This window comes from Ovis aries, chromosome 3, assembly GCF_016772045.2.
Source record: "Ovis aries strain OAR_USU_Benz2616 breed Rambouillet chromosome 3, ARS-UI_Ramb_v3.0, whole genome shotgun sequence".
Classification (NCBI taxonomy): Eukaryota; Metazoa; Chordata; class Mammalia; order Artiodactyla; family Bovidae; genus Ovis; species Ovis aries.
The window spans coordinates 68502090-68524525 of record NC_056056.1 but is presented as its reverse complement, the minus strand read 5'-3'; the positions used below and the strand labels follow the sequence as shown (position 1 = coordinate 68524525).

The window sequence follows — 22436 nt, the reverse complement described above, 5'->3', positions numbered from 1 at the left end:
GATCAGTCAGTGGGTATCTGTGCCACTTATTATGCAGTCTTGAATTTAAACAGTTCCTGCTCTCATTTGACCCAGACTTTATCAACACTTCGAACAGAAGAGCTCCGCCAGCGGGAACACTATCTAAAACAGAAGAGAGATAAGTTGATATCCATGAGGAAGGACATGAAAACTAAGCAGAATCAAACTTCGGAGCAGAAAGGAAAACCTGCTGGGGAGGTGGAGGTATGGCCAGCTCTAGTATATGAAAATTTGCACATCTGTGGGTGGGATTCTCAGAGTGTGTGCTCTTGTAGATGCATTCATAATAGTCTCCCTGACAGTGTAGCACTGCTACACTGAGAAAAGTCTTTTCTCAGCAGTGAAAGGGTTGATAGGGTTGTGTGAGGTAGAAATTATAGCAACTTCATGATTTACTTGCCCTGCTTTGAACACTGAAGGGTCAGCTGTTTTACCTAAGCCTTTTGAAATACTTCATCATAGAACAGCATCAGTACCCTAGCCACTACCTCTAAAAGGCTTCCCTAAGAGATTTTTACAAAGAAGAAATTTAGGGAACTCAGCCCATGTGTGGCTTTTTTTCCTTTAGTTCACTGAATGCTCTACTATTTGTTCAAGGCAGTATGCAAGGAATTTTAGACAAATGAACCCATCTTCTACTGTAGCCAATATTTTTCTTTTTTTTTTTTTTTAAGGAAATGACAGAGAAACCAGAAATGACAGCAGAGGAGAAGCAAACATTACTAAAGAGGAGATTGCTTGCAGAGAAACTTAAAGAAGAAGTTATTAATAAGTAAATTTAAGAACAATTTAGCAAGCAGTTCAAAATTTCTTAAAAATAAATTATTTAATCCTTAAACTGAACCTGTATATAAACTGATTACTTTTATTAAACTCTTCAGGTATAGGGCAGTGGGTTACTTATGTGGACCAGTTCAATACAAATTTCTGAATAATATTCTCTTGTGGAGAGAAGGTATAGAAAGCTAAGTGATAGTGCATTCATTCATTCATTATTTGTTTGTGCTAATAATAAGCATTGTGCTGCATGCTAGGGATACAGTGATCAAGTAAATCGACAGGGTCCCTGCTTTCATGTGGCCAGTGTTAGATGGGAAGAGTGCAGTGTTATAAACAGGATCCTGCAGTCAGTGAGAAGAGAGGGTTAGCATATGAACTGGAGATAGGTGAGGTACTGATTTGCAAGGCCTGTAGGGAATGTGAGTTTTAAACATTTTATAATGGTAGTGGGAAGTCACAGAAATTTTAAAGCAGGGAAGTTTCATGATCAAAATGTCCATTTTAAAAAGATGTGTAGTTGCAGTGTGGTGATTGGGTGAGTTAAGAGTAGGTGTGGGTGAACAGGTATAGGGTAATTAATGTAATGCAATAGTGGTTCTCTGGCAGAATTTAGCACCCTACATTGAGGCAGGAGCAAATGGGACTTCAAAAATAGATGTGGGGGATGTTCAAAATATTCAGTTACTCTTTTTTAGAAAAGCAACATTAAAACAGATAAAGGAACAATCGCTTGAGCCTCCTTGGGGAATTCTGCCATGGGTGTAGAGTCTTCTGTGTTTGAAGTGATCCTGGGGTGGTGTGTAGTCCATTTGCTAAAAGGTAACACAAAACAGTAGGAGAAACCTTCCTTTCAGAAACTGTGTTTTGTGTCATCCATAAGCACCTTCTTTTCTGGTTACAGGCCATTCCCAAGGTTTAATTTATAATTCCATTTAATCTCCTTATGTCTATAGTTATAAGCTTTAAAAAAAGGATTCTAACACTTCCCTGGTGGTCCACTGGAAAGACTCCATGCTTCCAATACAGGGGGTGTGGGTCCCATCCCCAGTCAGGGAACTAAGTAAGATCCCACATGCCCAAAGGCATCCCCCCCCGCCCCGCCCAAAACCCACCCAAAACGGGATACCAAAATTACCTTAGTTCCAACCTTCAGTATGCAGAGAAAACCCAGCCTTACTTTATATTTGTCACATTTTCATCGCTTACATGGACAAGTGGAAAACTAGTGATTGAAACACAGAAATTTATTTCATGAAGCTTTTTATTAAAAATAGGTTTTATATTGCATACATGTTTACAGATAACTATTTTAAGAGAACCTCAGGCATACAAATGTGGGCTCTGGCTTGCTTCACTGAGTGAAGATAAAAAATCTCGATCTGCCTGAGGGTAGTCATTTAGGACAGCAGCTAACATATGTCATCTTAAGTTATTCTTTCAAGCGATATTTTTAAGTCTTGCTCTCATTTCACTGTGGCTGAGCATCTGTACCATGGAAAGTGTTTTCCTGTAATTCAAGAAAATATTCACAATTATGCTATAAGAAAAGGTTCCTATGATAATAATGCTTCACATGTTTCACCTGTGGCAGTTCTTCAGAAAGAAAAACTTCCTAAGATAAAGATAAAACTTCCTGCTGGAACTCAAAGTTACTTTACCAGGAAGAGTGAAGAGTAGAAAGGGAAATGTTTTAAGGCTGGGCTTCTTAGATTCTAAGAGGAAATTTAACAAGAACTAAGAAGAGGGAACGGGCTTGATAAAACTTGCTTGAAAGAAAATGTTTTCCTGTAGTAACTTGACTGATTTATCCTGAGTCACTTGACTGATATGAGGTGGAGTTTCCATTATATGCACCTTTAATCAAAGAGGAGCTACTGCCCCCATGCTGTGATCCTTCGGTGCTAGGACTTTAGGACTCAAGGCATACCTTCTCTTAGTATCAGCGATATTTAATGTGAGGTTGGCCTTTGTTTGTTTAGAATTCTTTCATTCAGATTGGTGTTATGACACAGTGGTCTATAATAAATATCTATGGAAAACATACTGGCTTTTAAAAAATACTGTAAAATGAACATAACTCAAAATGGAATTTACTTATACTTACAACAAACCAAACAAAAGCAACAACCATAGAATTACAGGGTCACATTTTAATTCCTGAATTTTACAGGTCAGCATTAATATCACCACATGTATACAAATGGTGTAAAACAAGTACAGTGGTATTTTTAATACAAAATAAACATCTGTTTTATGGAAAAACTGTACTTCATATCTACACAACAGCCCATCCTCCAAACAATAGCCAAAATTAAAATTAACTACAAAATCTCCAAAACAGGGGAAACTGCTTCAGTTTAAGCTATTCCAGGAAAAATGGACCCATAACACATTACAAGGGTGATCTGAAGACTGTAGCTGGAATGACTAATTTTAGTCTTTTTTTTTTCCCCAATGTATTAATAGTTTGGGGGATGTTTTTCTCACTTCAGCATGATCTCAGATCACAGATGAGCAAACTAACATTAAAATATTTAGTTAACTCGCTGTTCTAAAAATAAAACCTCTTAACTGTTTGCCTCAGTTTATTATTTTAAATTCATTTTCGTACATGGAATGTGCTTTTATTCTTTAAAAAAAAAAAGCAGCTTTCATATTACACCCTTGTTTATGGAAAAGCTTCAGGTGCTGCATACTGACTGACACTGAAGTAACTTCTTGGACCAAAATGGCCTGTAGATATTAAATGCCACTTAATTCAGCACTATTCTTTGTATGTTAGTCTTTATAAATTACACCTTAAAACTTGCCTGCAGGTCTGCAGAGAAAACTTTACTAATGAAGTAGAAAGTGACTTTAAAGTATCTTCCACAAAAGATTGTACTGGTAGGCAATTGAAAACATTCTGTTCAATATACTCCCATTTCTAGAGAAAATCACTTTGGAATACTACTGTACTGATTCTTGGCATCTGTTATCTCTAAAAGTGCTGATTTTAAAGTTATAGTAACAAAACTGTCCATTTTAATCCAGCTTGTTTTCATCAAAATACACACAAATTTCCTGATGGAGAAAACTCAACATGTGCTGTAACACAGGGTGTATTTCCCTCCAACTACCAATAGGGCTGAATTTCTGTTAGATCTTCAAAGAAATGGTCCCAACAGCTTAACTTCATTTTTTAATGATAGTTGAATGTTTTCCATAGAGGCAACTGATTAAAAGAACAACATGGCCAGCACCATCATACAAGTAATGTTATTGGGTTTGCAACTGAAGTTTTAGAATTGTTTCTAGATCAGAAACCCCCCTGGAGCAACCCTGCATTAATAATATCTTACCAACTTTACCCCTTCCCTAAACCGTCCCCAAACCAGAGAGTTTTCTTGCTGAGAAGCTACCTCCCAGGTTACTTTTTTTTTTTTTTTGACATCCTGAAGAGCAAACCTCTTAATTACTAGCAAGCAATCAAGTTCCTGGGAAGCCTGTTTTTGTGTTTTTTTTTTGTGTTTTTTTTTTAACAGAACTAAACTCTCCTAGCTGATATACTGAGTGTCTTTTGCTATTTCTTGTATACTTATAAGTTCAAGTGAGAAAGCTTTCTGATTCAGATTTTCAGCTCATTGAACAGTTGCAGCATTTTTGTTCAACCACATGTTGAGGGGCCCCAGTAAAAATTTTATGAGCCAAGACGAGGTCTTTTCCTGGGAGATGTTTCTTCCTCTTCCTCTTCCTCTTCATCATCTGGATAATCCACTAAACCAACCAAACTTCCCTAGTGAAGAATAAAAACAAATTTTAACATATGTAACTAAAAAATCATTTTTCTAAACTAATCACATATCTGAAACAGATTATTTCTGAGTTTGATAAAGGAACTGCTTGATATTATGACTACTTAGTGCAATTGGTGGCAGTCTTAAATTACCCTCAACTTAGGACAGGCAGCCAGTGACAAGGAGTCTCCTTTTAGTCTCTGTTCCGCATGCATGTATTTCATCACTACACACATCATTGTTTTTGTTCTGCTTTTGAAAAATACTTTAAAATGGCTGACATAATAAACACATGAAATGGCTTCTAAAAACTAATGACTAAAAAATCGAGGGCTAGCTCTCTCTAGCCAAAAGAAAAGGATGCGGTATTTCAGGCGTTGGACCTTTCATGAGTAATGGACCCCTTTGAAAATTCTATTAAAGCTCTGGATACTTTACCCAGAAAATTATATGTCCTGAGGTATGCATTAGTATGAGCCAACCCCATGAAATTTATACACTACATCTAGTTTAAACCCTTAAGATTTCTATTGGATAAGCAAATACAACAGAAATAAAGTCATATTTCAAACCTAAGTAGCTTATCCAGGCATCTGGCATTAACATTATACCAAAATATAACTGAAGCACTGCAACATTAATCAACAAAGGGCTCTGAGCAGCTAGAAACAGTTATCAGAAAGTCTGTGAACCAGATAAAACTTACATAAGTGAGCATCTTTCTGCTGCTTTCTCAGCTTGATAACACAGGATAAGCAAGAAGCAGTATGGCTAAATTTAACTTATAAAGCCCTTGGTACAGTGCTTGGTATGTAGTTACTATTTGCTAATTGATATCAGCTACTATTACCATAATCATCATTATTTGTTATTTGGTTTCTAGTTGGAGGAGTGGAGGTAAGAGGGAGAAGACATCATTACAGTACAAAAGGCACCAGTCTGATAGTCACAGGAATGACAGCAAATCAAAGTTTTAATTCTGCTTTTAATCCTATATATCACAAGGTACACACATTTCAGTTCCAAAAGGTTAACAATGATTTTTGGCGTAAGATCAATATTCTGTCTGAAACACTCAGCTACAAAATTTTTCAATTTTATCTCTTATCTATACATATACACACCATAAACTCATTATACATTTAAAAATCATATTTAGCATACAGAAAGAATAAAAATACAAAATAAGAAATATTGGAAGTAAAAGGAACTATAAATCCACAGATGCATACTGTGAAGAATTTGATAGGTTCCAGACTTTTCATATACAACTATAAATGTTGTTTTAAAATAAATATCAGCTTTCAATGTTAGTTCACAAAGTTCTATATCATTCTTTTAAACTCTAGTATTCCATGGTACGGATACATCACCAAAATTAAATTCCTTGTTGGATTGCTTTCCCAGGGATTATTATACTCTCTTGAAAATTTTTTGTTTCTGACAATATATCAACAAAGACCAAAAAGGAATCGAGAAAACAGCAGATGAAAGATGTCAAGGCATTTTTGGAAAAAGAAATCAGAGAGGCAAAACAACTCATTTTTAATAGAGAACAAAGTCAAGAAAGAAGTATTTCAGGAGAACACAGAAATGAGAAGGAAGCAATCCCAGAAAAGAGTAGACAGAGTACCAAAATACTAGGGAAAGCAGGAAGATAGTTAATGGTCGAGTCAGTGAAACAGACAACTGAGTCCTCAATTCTATAATTCATTCCCCTACTGCATGCCCACCCCCACCATGAGATCTCCCACCAGGAGATTCCAGCTCGCCCACCAACCATAAGGAGGAGGAGCCAGAAAGGTTCTGCATTTCAGGACTTCGGACACAGTGAAGGGCAGGTAGGGTAAGGTGCCAGGGTGAAAAGGGACAAATAAATTTTTTTACATAAACATGTTTTAAATGAAATCAGAATGTTTACTAATACTATATACAAAAATAAACTCGAAATGGATTAAAGACTTAAATGTAAGGCCAAATACTATAAAACTCCTAGATAAAAACAAAGGCAGAATATTCTATGACATTATTTTTGTGGATCAGTTTCCTAAAACAAAGCAAAAATAGACAAATGGGACCTAATTAAACTTTGTTGTACGGAGGGGTTCCTTAAAAAACTAGAGTTACCATATGATACAGTAATCTCACTCCTAGGCATATATTCTGACAAAACTATAATTCAAAAAGATCCCTGCACCCAAATGTTCAGCACAATTTACAACAGGCAAGACATGGAAGCAACCTAAGCATCCATCAACAGATGACTGGATAAAGAAGATGTGGTATACATACACAGTGGAATATTAATCAGCTATAAAAAAGAATGAAATAATGCCATTTGCAGCAACATGGATAGACCCACCCCACTCCAGTACTCTTGCCTGGAAAATCCCATGGACAGAGGAGCCTGGTAGGCTACAGTCCATGGAGTCTCGAAGAGTCGGACATGACTAAGCAACTTCACTTTCACTTTTCACTTTCATGTATTGGAGAAGGAAATGGCACCCCACTCCAGTGTTTTTGCCTGGAGAATCCCAGGGACAGGGGAGCCTGGTGGGCTGCTGTCTATGGGGTCGCACAGAGTCAGACACGACTGAAGTGACTTAGCAGTAGCAGAGATTAAGTCAGACACGACTGAAGTGACTTAGCAGTAGCAGAGATTATCATATGCAGTGAAATCAGAAAAACAAACATGGTATTGCTTATACATGCAATCTAGAAAGAATGATACAAATGAACTTATTTACAAAACAGAGACAGACTCACAGACATAGAAAATAAAATTATGATTACCAAAGGGGAAAGGGAGGGGGGAGAGGATAAATTAGAGGAGTTTGGGATTAACATATACACAATACTATATATGAAACATAACCAACAAGGACCTCCTGTATAGCACAGGGAGTATATTCAATATCTTGTAATAACCTATAATGGAAAACAATCTAAAAAAGAACTTATCTATCTCTGAATCAATTTTCTGGACACTTGAAAAACAAAGATGGTGAAAATGGTTAAAGGACCATTGGTGATAAAGAACTTGCCTTTACTTAGAAATGTGGTCAGTTTATTGAAAAAAGGTTGAGAGCCAATATAACTAGTGCTTTACTCTGTGAGCTCCTATCTTGCTTAATATCAAATTTTTGTGATAGTCTTGAGTGACTGAACAATTAATTTGTTTTCTAAGAACAATTGCTATTTTTCTACCTGTTTCCCCTAAAAGTGTAGATCAAATGTATTTGGCAATCTGCCGTTAGTGTCATAAGGGTGAAATAAGCATTTGTGCTTGCACTTGATTTTGCTTGTTCATAAATAAAAAATTATCTGGAAGGGTAATAAACTGAAAACTCAGGGAGACAACCCAGCAAACAGAACCATTTAAAAAAATGAGTAAATGGAGAGAAAAATTATGAATATTATCAGATAAATTAACAAGGCACAATATCCAAACAGAAAGCTATAGTAAAAGAATATAAAGTGTCCCAAAACTAAAGGTCATGACTTAATTGAGAAAGTCCAAAGTATTTCATTTTTAAGTTTCAGAATACAGGGATAAAATCCCAAATGCTTCCAAGAAAGACAAATTAAATTCACACACAAAGAATTAGGAATAAGAATGTCTCTGGATTTCTTGGCAGCAATATCTTCAAATTTTTGGAAGAAAATTATTTCTAATTTGGTTCCTTCTACATTCAGTTAAACTGTCAATCAAGTATGGGGATACAATAATGACATCTTCCTACATGCCAGGTCTTATACTTCATCTCTCATGGAATCCTTTTCTCAGGAAACAGAGAGGGTATGCCCCAATAAAATGAAATGGAAAATCAAGAATGAGAACAGAGACTTGACATCCAGGAAACAGTCAATGTAAGAAAAAAAGAAAGAAAGGCAAAGGAAGTATTAGGGTGATGGCAGAAGCAGCCTTAAGACAACAGTTGTGCAGCAAGTCTAGAGAGCAAGCAATTCAGGCTGGGATGAGATGGGAGTCTTCAAGAGAGACATCTCCAAGGAAGAGACTATGTGGAAACTAACTTGAGAGGTACTGAAAGAATGAGTAAGAGGCACATAACTGTTGCAATGAATGGAAAAATGGTGGCAATTAAATTATTTAAAAAAGGAAGTTACAAAGCAAAATACACTATAGAAAAAAAGAGCAGGAAAAAAATCAATGAATAAAAATATGTACATTGTTATAGCTCTAAGATTACCAAATATTGTTTTAACCAAAAATTGTGATACAGAGAATAGTAAGGGTGAGGATGTGGTAAGGAGTGGTAAAATTATATGGCAGTATAAGCACACCGTTTAGAAATAGAAGAAACAGGTATTAACAGAAGAGAGCCAAGCTTTCTCTGTGGAGAGGAAAAGAGGACTGTTTTTCCCCCCATAATTTTAATACTATTTGCTTTTTAAAAGCAAGTACATGCATTAGACTTAAAAAAAAAAGCTAGTATATATTGAGTTGTGCCAAATAGTGTTCTAAACTCTACATTTATCAAATAATTTAATCTTCACAACAAACTGATAAAGGAGGTACAGATTTATTCCTATTTAAAATGAGAAAACTAAAGCCTGGAGAGGTTAACCAGCTAAAAAGATCTGAATCTAAACAATATAATATTCTTAATACAGTGTCACAATATTACACTAAATTGTCCTATCAAAAAAATGAAAACTTAAAAATTCTTGTTCCATAACATAAACTGTGTTTTACTAAACAGAAGAATCCCACTGAAAATGCTATTTCTGTGATATTTAGTCAAGAACCCACCTTACTACAAATCTTAAGAGAGATTCTACATTAAAAAAAAAAAAAAATAAAATAAACTCAGACTTGTATTTTGTGTTTAAAACGAGCTTGACTTCAGTTACGTTTTTGACTATGGCCTTCTCTTGTCCTTCTATCCTTATACTGAAGTTGTCCTATATTTATGCTTTTTTAAGCCACTCCTTTTTGGGGAAAAGGATATTTTTACACATAATGATAACGTAAAGGAAATAAAAACATTTTATATACAAGTTAAACTATTTTACATAAAAAAGGTAACCACTGGGAAATACATTTGCTCTGTGAATAATAAAAAGGTTATTAGTAATATTCTTAAAGACTCACTCACTAAAATAACAAACCAATTTTAAAAAGGCAAGACTATGAAGAGACAATTAACAGAAGAGCAAATCAAAAAGGCTAATATTCAACTTTACTAGTTACAAAAGACACAACTGGGGAATGAGATATATATTAATACTGTTTCCGCTACTGAATGAGTAAAGATTAAAAATCATTATAATAACACTGCCAAAGCGGCAGTGAGCCAAGCACACTCATACAATGCTTATGGTAACTAACTGGTATAGTCTTTCTGGAGAGGAATTTGACAATATGTTCGAAAACATTTTTACTCATCTATCCAAGAAAATAATTTAAAATGCAAGAGCAACAGTAGTCAGTGAAATATCTGAATCGACTAATGTGCTCCAAAGTACTGGTCGGGGGAGAGGATGCTTACAAATACTATGATACAGCTAAATAAAATGAAATTCTAGTCATCAACAATGTTTTAATAACAGAAAAATTCTTGTAACAAATAAAAGCAGGATACAAAGCTGTGCTTATACAAAGACGGTAACTGTCGGATAACCCCCCCGCCCCCCCCCACAAGAGCAGGCAGTCGGATGTTAGCAGTCATTTTCTTATGACTGTGTGTGCAACTTTGTTTCTTCTTTTAAATTATTTTTATTATCCAATTTTTCTTCAGGAAACATAAAATAATTTTACAGATGAAAACAGCAAAGTTTGTTTGTGTGTAGAGCAGTTTCACATACCTTGGTGGCTGTTACAGATGTGGCCAAGTTTGTAGTTTTGGAAGAGGATCCATTAGAACTTGCTGGTGGTGTCTGAGCCACTACAGATTTGCTGTTTGTACTGTTTGTTCCATTAGCAGCACTGGTGGAGTGGGAGAAAGTAAATTTGAAGCCACCAGAAGATGTCCTTTTAGGAAGGTTTTCCTTATCTTCACTTTCCTTTGCTAAAGCAAACATAAATATTTGAATCTTTGTTGGTAAATATTGCTAAGTCAAAGCATCTGAAAAGAACAAATAATTTAATTCTTTTGCTTTTTTGTAAGAACTAAGAGGGCAAAGCATGATGAGTAAGTACAGTGATACGTCTTCATCAGCTGTCATCTTAGAAATCCCGGGGTTAGAAAAGACCTTAAGAATCAGGTGACTGATTAGCCACCCTACCCTAGAATTCTCCACTGCTCTATCTAGGACCCTTCCAAGGTCTCCCCTACCCTAGAATTCTCCATTGCTCTATCTAGGACCCTTCCAAGGTCTCACTTGCTGTCTCTCTCTCTCTCTTTTTTCATTGTCTCTCTAAAGTGTCCACTCACTGAATCTACACTTCCATACTCATGAAAACCTAATAATCTCTCTCACAAGTCAAAAACGCCTCAAGAGAATGATTATGATCATGCTTATTTATTTTCTGAATATTTCAGGTTCCTTTATCTGTTTCCTTTCTGACAAGGGTGTCTACTACCTTTTAACATCCGGCTGCTACTATTTTTACATATGATTCTTATGCAGTGCTTCAGGTGTTGCCTCACTGCCTCTCTTGACAGTAGTCAGGGCAGTGGGTGTAATGAGTAAAAAAAAGAATTTGGCTACCAAAAGGGACCTGTTTCTTAGGACATTTTCACAGGTTATTTGCTCCCCTAGGCTGAAGTAAACAGAACCTAGCAGTGAGAAGAAAATGAGTGAGGCTAGTAAGAGTTTCAAGGAAAATGTAGTAAGAAATTAATGAAACACTAACTCCTGAGAAATGCCTTAAGAAAAATCTAACTTTGAAAATCACAAACTTACATAAAGCCTAGGAAGTGCTTTTGCCCTTCAAGATATAAATTTTTTGAAACATTTAAATGATATATGCAGTAAGGTACTAATAGTGGTTAATTTCTCATGTCATAGAACTAAAAGTGATTGCTTCTTTTGAAAAACACTAGTAAGATCTTAGTTTTACAGACAAGTTAAGCATATTTGAAAAACAGGAAATAGTACTTTTCCTCTCGACATTTTATCTTTATGAATGTTTTACTAACAATTAAAAAATTTCAAAGAGTAAAGTACTTCTCTCTTTAAGCTTAAGATTCCTCAGCTGTAAATGACAGAGTGCACTGGAAAGTTTCTTTGGATCTCTATGATCTCTATCATTATTGGAGACTTCAGTATAAAGCCATAACTGTTCACAGAAGGCAAAGTATAAACAGACAATGCAATTTCTAAATAGCAAATGAAGAGCATCACAAAAGAGCAAGTTTCAAGAAAAATATTTTCAACATAAGAAATGTTTTGAAAAATCAGATTTTAAAAAAAGCGATAATTTTATTTAAAAGGTTTTTATTTAGCATAAAATTCATGCCTTTCATGCTTTATAAACTGGGATCACAACCTCACAAGCAACTATATAATTTCTATATTGAATAAGAGAATGAGCTAATCAAAAATTCAACACTTTAATACCTTTTTTAGTCTCCATGAATTTTTCATAACTATCTGGAAAATCATCTTCTGCCTTAGATTTTTCCACTGGTGCAACAACTGTTTTTCCTTCCTCCTCATCATCTTCATTAAACCACATTTCTTCATCCTCTTCCAACGCCTTTGCATCTCTGCGAAATCTGTTACTACGTAATATAGATGGTACACTGTAAGAAATATATCACAGGTATTGAGTAACGACTTAAAATTCCTGACCAGTTTAAATGAGAGTAAATATGTATAACCAACAGGAGATGAAATAATTTTAACTGAGTATAACTTATAACCAGTTGTGAAAGAATATGTAACCAGAGAACACTCCAAGGATGTCTGTACACTAACCTAAAAATTTATCTTGAGTTAAGATATGGAACAGTAATTTTTTACATAAAGGATTCAGACAAGGGAGAACAGCCTACCCTCCTATACAACCCTGTATGTTCTAATGATAGAAAGGAAATTCCTGGGTAAATTTCATATGTAAGATCAAACTACATATGGCTTTGGACATAATTTTATAGATTATAAATGTAATATACTTAAAAAATACCTGTTCAGTTTCTGATTTTGTCTGTCTTTTTCTTGCTCATATTTAGTCTTCAATCCTTTGAATGTCTGAACATATTCAATCGATTCAAGTGCTTTATAAAAGTTTTCAACTATATGTGCAGTAAGAGACTTGATATCTTCCTGTATAAGCACAAAATTTATATTTCAAATACAATACTTGCTAGAAGAAAAACTTAAAAAAATTTTTTTTATAGTTCCAAAGCTGATCGAAAAAAAGGTTTTTCAAATCACCTTCCAAAAATAAACGTCCTAGTTCCTTTATACATGAGCCAGGACTCCAAAGAAAACTTGGGAAAAAAAGGAAGCAATTCCCTGAAGCCCTTCTGGGAGACTATACAGAACATTTGAAACATAAATGTATTTACTTTATATCACCTATTTATTTTTTCTATTTACATAATAGTACTTTACAACTTAAAATAAGCACTTTCACATAATTTCACTTGACTCTCATAACAATTCTATGAAATGGGCTTTATTATCCCTATTTTACAAACAGGGAAAATTGAGGCTATAAGAGACTAGATGGCCTGATCAAGAGTGCACACCTAGATAGAAGGCAGATTTTGAAATTATATTTTCAAAAAACACTGAAAGATATTAATGACTCCTTGTTTACCTATCAAAGCAAGATAAGTCTTACTAAAAAATAAACAGATTCCTCCAACTATATCACATACACATAGCTGATAAAACAACTTGACTTCCTCCTGTGTATTTCCAGTTCTCTAGACCAACAGTAATAAATTCTAAATTCTTAATGAATGATTTTAAGCGATCAATGCAGATCCATGGTGAAAAGCAGGCTCATTATTAAAAACAGGTTGTGATCTAGGACTAAAGTATACATATTGTTTCTTTAAAAATAAACCGTAATCTGGACTTTTAGGATTTTTAAGTCTTTAAACTAGTTCCCCTGAATATGTGAATCAAAAAATATGCAAAGGAGAAAAATTAGAACCCAAGGTAAAATGGTTGTTATATATTGAAAGGAAAAAAAAGCTAAGTCTTGGGATTCAAAGTATATCTATCAACCACTCAAAATTATTTTCAGAAAAACAAAATCAATCATAGGAATAGGGATGGCGTTATGAACCCTACACTTCACTTGATCTGTATCTCAACAAAAATTTTAAAGGGAAAAAATACAAAAATTAATCTCTAATTCACAGAACAGTGCACTGTGAACCTGGGTTCAGAAAGTAGGTGAGCTAATTAACTATTTTCCCTTTTTCCTAAGGCTAGTACTTCTATCTTCTTCATCCTTTTTGCAAACTATACTCATAGCAAACGACTACTCTAAGAAAATCTGCCAAATAATGTTGACATGAGAATAGTGTGTCATCAGTTCAAATTTGACTTGAAAGAAATAAAAGTAATTTCTAGCTTTGATTTTCTTTTTTCAAGTTCTTTCTGATCATGTGGCCATGTCCGCTAGTAGAATCATTTCAGTGTGTGGGACAGGGTAAATTTACTGTACCAGTTCTTCAGTTTTCATCTTATCCCTGCTATTCACACAGAGCTTTCTCTAGATCTTTTACGACAATTATCTCGTTGCCTCAGACTGAGCTGCACCGTATCTTCAAGCCCTGACTGTGCTCCTAAACAAATGAATGCATTTGAATAGGTCAGCTAATCACTTTGGGTGTCTCAAGCCCTCCAATAAAATAAGGCAGTTGGAATAGTTCACCTAACAGTCTCTTCAACTTTAAATTCCATCATAACATCCTTCCTTTTATGCATCTTGTATCAATGTCTACCAAGGGAATTATTTTCAACTTTTCTATTCATTTTTATCACTACCCTTACAACAGATCACAGAGATCATATGAATGGCATGTCAGAGTGAAACATCCACATATGCTAAATATCCCGAGTCATTTAGCAAAAAAAAAAAAAAAAAAAAAAGGAACTGAGAATATAAACATGATTTAAAATACTATGATGAATTTCACAATGTAAAATATTAACATCACTAAACATATATTTTTACTAAGAATCTTTTAATATAAACTTACCACTCTTATAAATTCAAATAACTCAATAACAGCTGAATTCAATAGATTGTACCGAGTTCCATTATCCAGAAGAGCATTTACAACTGGCTCAAAAAGATTTCCCTTGGTGATGTAACGATTGTAAAATTCATCTTTAAGGCCAATTATTCGCCTCATAAAACGAAGAGCACCTAATTAAAGAAAGATAAAGCGAGTAAGTGGATAATCTTACTAATATTAATTATTGTACAGGAATTTCTACATAAAGAAACATATATGTTCATCTAAAGTAAAAAGCAAAACTGCATTAAGAATAACTGGGTTTTGAGAAAAACAGAATTAAGGAAAGACCACTCAGAACTTGGAAAACTTACATAGGGAGCTAACAAAATTCCAACAACTGGTAGGCAGAGAGCTACAAGGCAGAGAGATTAGAAAATACACAAAACCCGCACAATGCAAATGCTGGCACTACTTAGAGCAGTGCTGGTGGACATGAGACAATATAGTGAAGACAGCTTAGAATCAGCAGGGGCTGTCATTAGGAAAGGGACAAGAATGGTGCAACCTACCAAGAGCCAAGACTTCCTTAACTCTTTGGGGGACAGTGGGGAGAAGGGAGTGGGGGAAGCTTTTGAAGTAGGTGCTTCTTTTAAATTTTCTGAAAATACAGCCGAAAGTGCTCCTGTTACCTGTATACAGGAGAGCTAAGGGGTTGCTTTACTTTTCTGGTGAAGGCTATTCCAGTTTTCTTTGCCTTGGGAAAATCATCTGTGAAACAACACTACCTCCAGATTATAATAACCTGTTTAACCTTTGGTAAACATGTACTATGGCAGATCAGACTGTATTTGTAAAAGAGTGACAGAGTAATAAGCAAGCAGTATAATTTGGCTCTTCACATTTTAGAATATTGAAATGAAAACTTCCCTTTAACTAGTCTTTCCCCTGGTTAAATAAAGCTAAACAAATTTAGCAATATTACTAAAACTTTGATGAAACACAAACTAATTTCAATCCCTTATTTTTAATGTTTATCTTTTAACTTATAACCTCTCTCCTAGGTAGCTTAATTTATTCTATAGATACCACTAAGCCACATCCTTTAAAACACAAAGCTTCTGATTTTCTTAGTTAGTCTCATTACAAACCCTTGTTCACAGATGGAAGTTACTAAAAGAAGAAGTTGTGTCTATCGAAAGAGGTTCTAAATATTATCTGAAAATAAAACAGAAATAGGACATATAAGGTATGAATGTGTGATCACTGTAACACTTAAAACAGGTGTGGACAAAAGTGTTAGACTTAAAACATCACCTCTTTTTTATAGTAGGGTAAGAACTAGTTTATTCAGGATTAAGAAGATCGAAGTACTGGCAAAGACCTAAGAAAACAGGCAATTTCATATGTTGCTGGTGAATGAACATGCACACAAAGCTATAGTTAAAACAGCATGTTTATAATAATTGAAATCTTAAAGGAATATAAACATTTCAATACTGGATATTCATTCAGTTATGATCAGTTCAGTTCAGCTCAGTTGCTCAGTCGTGTCTGACTCTTTGCAACCCTCCCTGTCCATCACCAACTCCAGGAGTTCACTCAAACTCACATCCATCAAGTCGGTGATGCCATCCAGCCATCTCATCCTCTGTCGTCCCCTTCTCCTCCTGCCCCCAATCCCTCCCAGCATCAGAGTCTGTTCCAATGAGTCAACTCTTCGCATGAGGTGGCCAGAGTACTGGAGTTTCAGCTTTAGCATCATTCCTTCCAAAAGAACACCCAGGGCTGATCTTTAGAATGGACTGGTTATCCATTTAAATAGGACCAATAAGCAGTCATTTCAGAAGGGACTATTTATAGAAAGCCATACAGGAAAATTTAGCATGAGAACATCAATTCTTTCAAAATATAAAGGTTTAATTTAAATCTAATCAGGATGAACTGGATAAAGTTATTTTTATGTTGCTGTGGAAGAACAAATGTCTAAGAATCAAGAAAATTATGAAAAAGAAAACAGACGTGCTAGGTAGATATTAAACTTTATACCAGAGATACTATAATGACAAAATAAACATTCTCATTCATTTTATCTTGTGAAATAAAAGGACAGATGATTCAGACATAAGACAAATGTATACGGTAACTTCTTATGTATCGAAAGTATTTCGAAAGTATTTTAATTCAGTAAGGAAAATATAATTTATTTAATAAGGTATTAGTACAATTGGTTATCCACCCAGAGAAAAGCTAGGGGACTTCCCTGGTGGCTCAGATGGTAAAGGATCTTCCTGCAAGGCAGGAGACATGGGTTCAATCCCTGGGTTGGAAAGATTTCCTGGAGAAGGAAATGGCAACTCCTTCTAGTATTTTTGCCTGGAAAATCCCATGAATAGAGAAGCCTGGTGGACTACCATCCAGGGGTTGCAAAGAGTTGGACACAACTGAGCAGGTGTGCAGGAGACTCTGATTTGATCCCTGATGGGGAAGATTCCATGTGCCCTGGAGCAACTAAGCCTGTGTGCCACAACTATGGAGCCTGTGCTCCAGAGCCCTGGAACTGAAGCTACTGAGCTCATCTGTCACAACTACTGAAGTCTGCGGGTCCTAGAGCCCATGTTCCCAATAAGAGAAGCCACTGCAACGAGAAGCCTGCACAAGGCAACTAGAGAGTAGCTGCCACTCCTTGCAATTAGAGAAAAGCCCCTGCAACAATGAAGACCCAGCACAGCCAAAAAAAACCAAAAAACCTCAAATTATTAAAAAACAAAACAAAACAAAACTCCACACTCCCAGTGCAGGGTACTATCCCTGGCCAAGGAACTAAGATCCCACATACTAAAAAGGCGTGGCAAAAAAAACCAACAACAAAAAACAACAAAAAACGTATCAGAAGAAAATCAAGGAGTATATTTGCATAAACTTAGGACATAGAAGACTTTAAGCAAGACAAAAAAACCCATAAAGACATATTTGTCACCATGAAGAATTTTATAGCAATTATATGGAAAACATGCCACAGTCAAGGTAAAGACAAATGAGACGGGATATTCTGTTCCCCAAAATGTGATAAATTGCCAATATCTCTAATATATAAAAGCTCTAAGAAAAAGATATTAGGCAATTCAGAGCAGATAAAATACAAAAGCACTAAAATGTGAAAAGATGGTATCAAGGAAAATATAAATTAAAACACAAACAGAATACATTTTCCATCATCATCTGGATAACATTTAAAAAAGCAGCCATATTGAGTGCTGTTCAATGAGTGCATTTTTCATGTCAGGTGCCTCAGCCTTTAGAGAAAGTAATCTGGAGGCTATAATGTTAAATTAAAATTGAAAAAGGATATATTAAAAATATAGTAACATTTTGCCCCGGCAATAGCAATACTGAGGATCTACCTTACGGAAATAAACCAGTAAAGATTTATGTACTAGGCTAATTACTACAATTATTATTTGGAATGGCAAAATACCCAAACAATCTTGTAATCCATATAGTGGAGAATGGTAGAATAAGTTGTGGAAGAGCCACTTTATGAAGTGTTACTCAGCTATGTTTAGGAAAAATATTAGTTCATGCCATATCCAATGAGCTAGAGTAACATGAAGGGGCTGAGATATGTGTTAGCATGATCATGTTTCTATAAAAATAAAACATGAAAACCTATACATGTGTGAATGTTTATGTAAATTTGCACAGGTATGGAAAAAGGAACGGAAAAGAAGTAGTGTAGGCAGTTAACACTGGCTTTATTAAAGCCTTAAAAATTAAGGTTGTAGTAGGGAGATCATGGAAAAAGCAAGAGTTCCAGAAAACCATCTATTTCTGCTTGATTGACTATGCCAAAGCCTTTGTGTGGATTACAATAAACAGTGGAAAATTCTGAAAGAGACAGGAATACCAGACCACCTGACCTGCCTCTTGAGAAATCTGTATGCAGGTCAGGAAGCAACAGTTAGAACTGGACATGAAACAACAGACTGGTTCCAAATAGGAAAAGGAGTACGTCAAGGCTGTATACTGTCACCCTGCTTATTTAACTTCTATGCAGAGTACATCATGAGAAACGCTGGACTGGAAGAAACACATGCTGGAATCAAGATTGCTGGGAGAAATATCAAGAACCTCAGATATGCAGATGACACCACCCTTATGGCAGAAAGTAAAGAGGAACTCAAAAGCCTCTTGATGAAAGTGAAAGAGGAGAGTGAAAAAGTTGGCTTAAAGCTCAACATTCAGAAAACGAAGATCATGGCATCCAGTCCCATCACTTCATCGGAAATAGATGGGGAAACAGTGGAAACAGCGTCAGACTTTGTTTTATGGGGCTCCAAAATCACTGCAGACAGTGACTGCAGCTATGAAATTAAAAGACGCTTACTCCTTGGAAGGAAAGTTATGACCAAGCTAGACAGCATATTCAAAAGCAGAGACATTACTTTGCCAACAAAGGTCCATCTAGTCAAGGCTATGGTTTTTCCAGTAGTCATGTATGGATGTGAGAGTCGGACTGTGAAGAAGGCTGTGTGCCGAAGAATTGATGCTTTTGAACTGTGGTGTTGGAGAAGACTCTTGAGAGTCCCTTGGACTGCAAGGAGATCCAACCAGTCCATTCTGAAGGAGATCAGCCCTGGGATTTCTTTGGAGGGAATGATGCTAAAGCTGAAGCTCCAGTACTTTGGCCACCTCATGCAAAGAGCTGACTCACTGGCAAAGACCCTGATGCTGGGAGGGTTTGAGGGCAGGAGGAGAAGGGGACAACAGAGGATGAGATGGCTGGATGGCATCACTGACTCGAGGGACGTGAGTCTGAGTGAACTCCGGGAGTTCGTGATGGACAGGGAGGCCTGGCATGCTGCGATTCATGGGGTCGCAAAGAGTCGGACACGACTGAGCGACCAAACTGAACTGAACTGAGGGAGATTAACCTCTTCTCTATACAGTAAATGTTTACATTTTAACTAAGATTTTCATGCTCAGAAAAAAATCCACAAAACTCTTATTTCGAGAGCTGCTCTATCTGCAGGTGAAATTATGAGGAAGAAAAGGAGTGTGCCAAAAATCCACTTTTGAGCAAACATCAGCATTAAAGTTTGATTTTTATTGGTCCAAGTAGTCTACTGAAGGGCTAACCATAACTTAATTTTACAAGTTTAAATAGCCTGAGTTACAGAAATACATATCAAGGCCCATATCTCAAAAACAAGAGTCACTACTAAATGACAGTTTGATGAAACAGATGTAAAAGATGGCAGGAGAGGTTCTGTTAGTGATATCACTGCACATGGTATTGTATCACAACTGAATCTAAATGTGAGCAATATGTGGGTGGGAGAAGCACTATGACCTGTTCCTCTTGTCCTTTAAATAAAAGACTAAAACAATTAAAAATATTGTTCCATAAGACATTTTACAAGAATGTTCATTAAAACTGTTACTTACACAAGGCCAGGAAAGTGTGCTTTGAATTCATCAAGACCAAGACTCTTCTTAGCAAGTCCTTGTTCATAATATAGTTTTTTATGTGATATGTGTGATGTTCCACACAAAATGTGAGTAGTTCTAAAATTAAGGCAAGCAGCTGTGCTGTTTGATAATTATCTGCAAAGAAAATCATTGTATGAAAATATACACTGCAACACATCTAGACAAAGAGAATACTAAGTATAAATCCTTTATTTTAGAAGAAAAGTAAAACTGTTTTCTCCTAATTTTTGTATCAATTAAAGAAGCTACAGATTTTTATTTTTTCATTAGGTAGACTCTCCAGAAGCATTAGTAGTTTTATCTACTAAATACTTTCTAAGGCTCTAATATAAAATATTTAAGTATGTTAAATAAAAGTCTACAAACATGATAATAAGACCCTCATTGCACTGAGATTTTCTTAGTAATGATTTTGTAATATGTGCTATCATTATTAACATTAATGGGTCTATAAAAGGATCTACCCCATAGTAAAGAGGAAATATCCTAAACTTTTTGCCTAAAATGGTACAACACAAATTTCTCAAGAAAAATTAATATGCTTTCTTTACAGACATCTTTAAGAAAAGGACATTTCTGACTGTTTGAATATCAAGTGAAAAATATTATATCAAGATTTTAAGACAATAATCTTTTTAACATCAAATCATGATATTGATGAAAGGCCTACTAAAATATTCCAGCTTTTTCTTCCTCAAGAGGCTTTTGTTTACATACTCATGGAATGATTTATAATTGCTTCTTGAATATCAAGATTGAATATATAGGTAATTACCCATACCTACTGTAAATATTTTAAGCAAGAAAACATTATTACCATTAAAAACAATTCTCTTTAATTTCTCAATTCCCAAATTTTATTTACAAAAGATTTTGCAACAGCAATCTGTAGTGTTAAAATTAAATGTCTTGTTTTCACTTTCCCAAATTAGGCTGAGAAATCACTCACTATGTATCTAATAATTCAACCCCTGAATTCCTTTCTTATTTGAAACTGGCTTCCCTAGAACTCTGATGAGCCTGGTAGAAAAGACAGGATGCTTAGGTACACACAGCATATTTTCCGTATTACCAGGTCAATACCTGATACATATGTTCCAAGTAGAAATAACAGTGCTTATACTCAGATTCATGAGCCATCTATGTATGCAAAGACTGTTATGAAGACTACTTCCTAACTATTTGCCTGAGTTTACTGTATTTAAAAAATAAGAAGGAACTAATCCTCAACTTTTAGAGGTCTTCTAAAAAAAAAAATGCAGGACATAAGGTCTAAATTTACAGAAAAAAAACAACAAAGTTTCAAATGTATTTTCCATCTTTGATATTAGAGTTGAATTTTTTTCTTTAAAAAAAAATCTAGTTTTGGATTTTGGGGCAAAAATAAACCTTTCCTAGTTTTGTGTAAGTACATTATATTCTGAATAGGAAAAAACTTATAATTTCTATTAGTTCATAAAATAAGAATGTATACTTACCAGGACAAATTGTGCTGCTTTTGTTAGATCCAACTATATTATCTAATAAAAATAATTAAAATCAGTGACTTTAGTAATAATACCTCACACTTCCTTAGGACTTTACAACATACAAAGCACATCTTTGATCATAATCTCATTTTACCAGCATAATAACCATTAAGAATTAGGAGCTTCAGTCAAATATTATACCTCTATCCGCAATTTTTTTAGAGACTTGGGTGCGGATGAACAATTATTAAAAGATGGTATCAAATGTTCTGATATGATAACACAAATTTTAACAATTAGTCACTTATGCTTTGAATTTAAAAAAATTAAGAATATTGAAAGTTTCAATTCCTAGGCTCACATCTTAGAGCATATTTATGTAAGGAAACATAATAATGTACACCAGAGCATTGTCTGTAACAGCAGAAAGCTAGAAACAAGTTACTGTGAAAAAATAACACCACATTATACATGTCACAGTAATATAAAAAACAGGGGTGAAAAACTCCAAATTCAGCATTTCTTGAGGGATGGGGATGGGGTAAAATGAGAATGCATAAGAAACCATGTATAATTTATTTTTTAAAAATGGAAAAAGCACAAGTCAGTACTGACAAAGCCAATGGGAAATACATATCTGTGATGCTATTATCTAAATATTTCTGTATGCTGGAAATGTTTTACTTTAAAATAAAAGCTAAAAATGCATTTAATTTATATAAATGGAAACTTTCTGCAAGAAAACATTCTGATATGCTTTTTTTATCTATTCAATTTTATATTTT

The 22436-nt window shown here is 35.0% G+C and overlaps 2 protein-coding genes across 7 annotated transcripts in view; one reads left to right on the top strand and one right to left on the bottom strand.

The window, feature by feature from the left end:
* The window catches only part of CFAP36 (cilia and flagella associated protein 36), a 30029-nt gene extending 29165 nt beyond the window's left edge, over positions 1 to 864 (top strand). For 2 of the 4 annotated variants that reach the window (XM_012171234.4, XM_004005939.5), the window contains 2 exons: positions 76 to 225; positions 696 to 864. In XM_012171234.4, the coding sequence (XP_012026624.1) occupies positions 76 to 225; positions 696 to 797 (252 nt within the window). In that variant the 3' untranslated portion in view covers positions 798 to 864. Of the gene's footprint in view, positions 1 to 75 lie in introns of all 4 variants that reach the window. The other 2 variants (XM_060412171.1, XM_060412170.1) reach the window with 1 other exon arrangement.
* A 1180-nt stretch (positions 865 to 2044) lies between these two features.
* The window catches only part of PPP4R3B (protein phosphatase 4 regulatory subunit 3B), a 53306-nt gene continuing 32914 nt past the window's right edge, over positions 2045 to 22436 (bottom strand). For 2 of the 3 annotated variants that reach the window (XM_004005937.6, XM_060412169.1), the window contains exons 10-16: positions 21661 to 21702; positions 20138 to 20296; positions 14711 to 14880; positions 12673 to 12812; positions 12105 to 12289; positions 10407 to 10609; positions 2045 to 4576 (exon numbers count right to left, since the gene is read on the bottom strand). In XM_004005937.6, coding sequence (XP_004005986.3) covers positions 4481 to 4576; positions 10407 to 10609; positions 12105 to 12289; positions 12673 to 12812; positions 14711 to 14880; positions 20138 to 20296; positions 21661 to 21702 — 995 coding nt within the window. In that variant the 3' untranslated portion in view covers positions 2045 to 4480. The remainder of the gene's footprint in view (positions 4577 to 10406; positions 10610 to 12104; positions 12290 to 12672; positions 12813 to 14710; positions 14881 to 20137; positions 20297 to 21660; positions 21703 to 22436) is intronic. The other variant, XM_015094378.4, reaches the window with a different exon arrangement.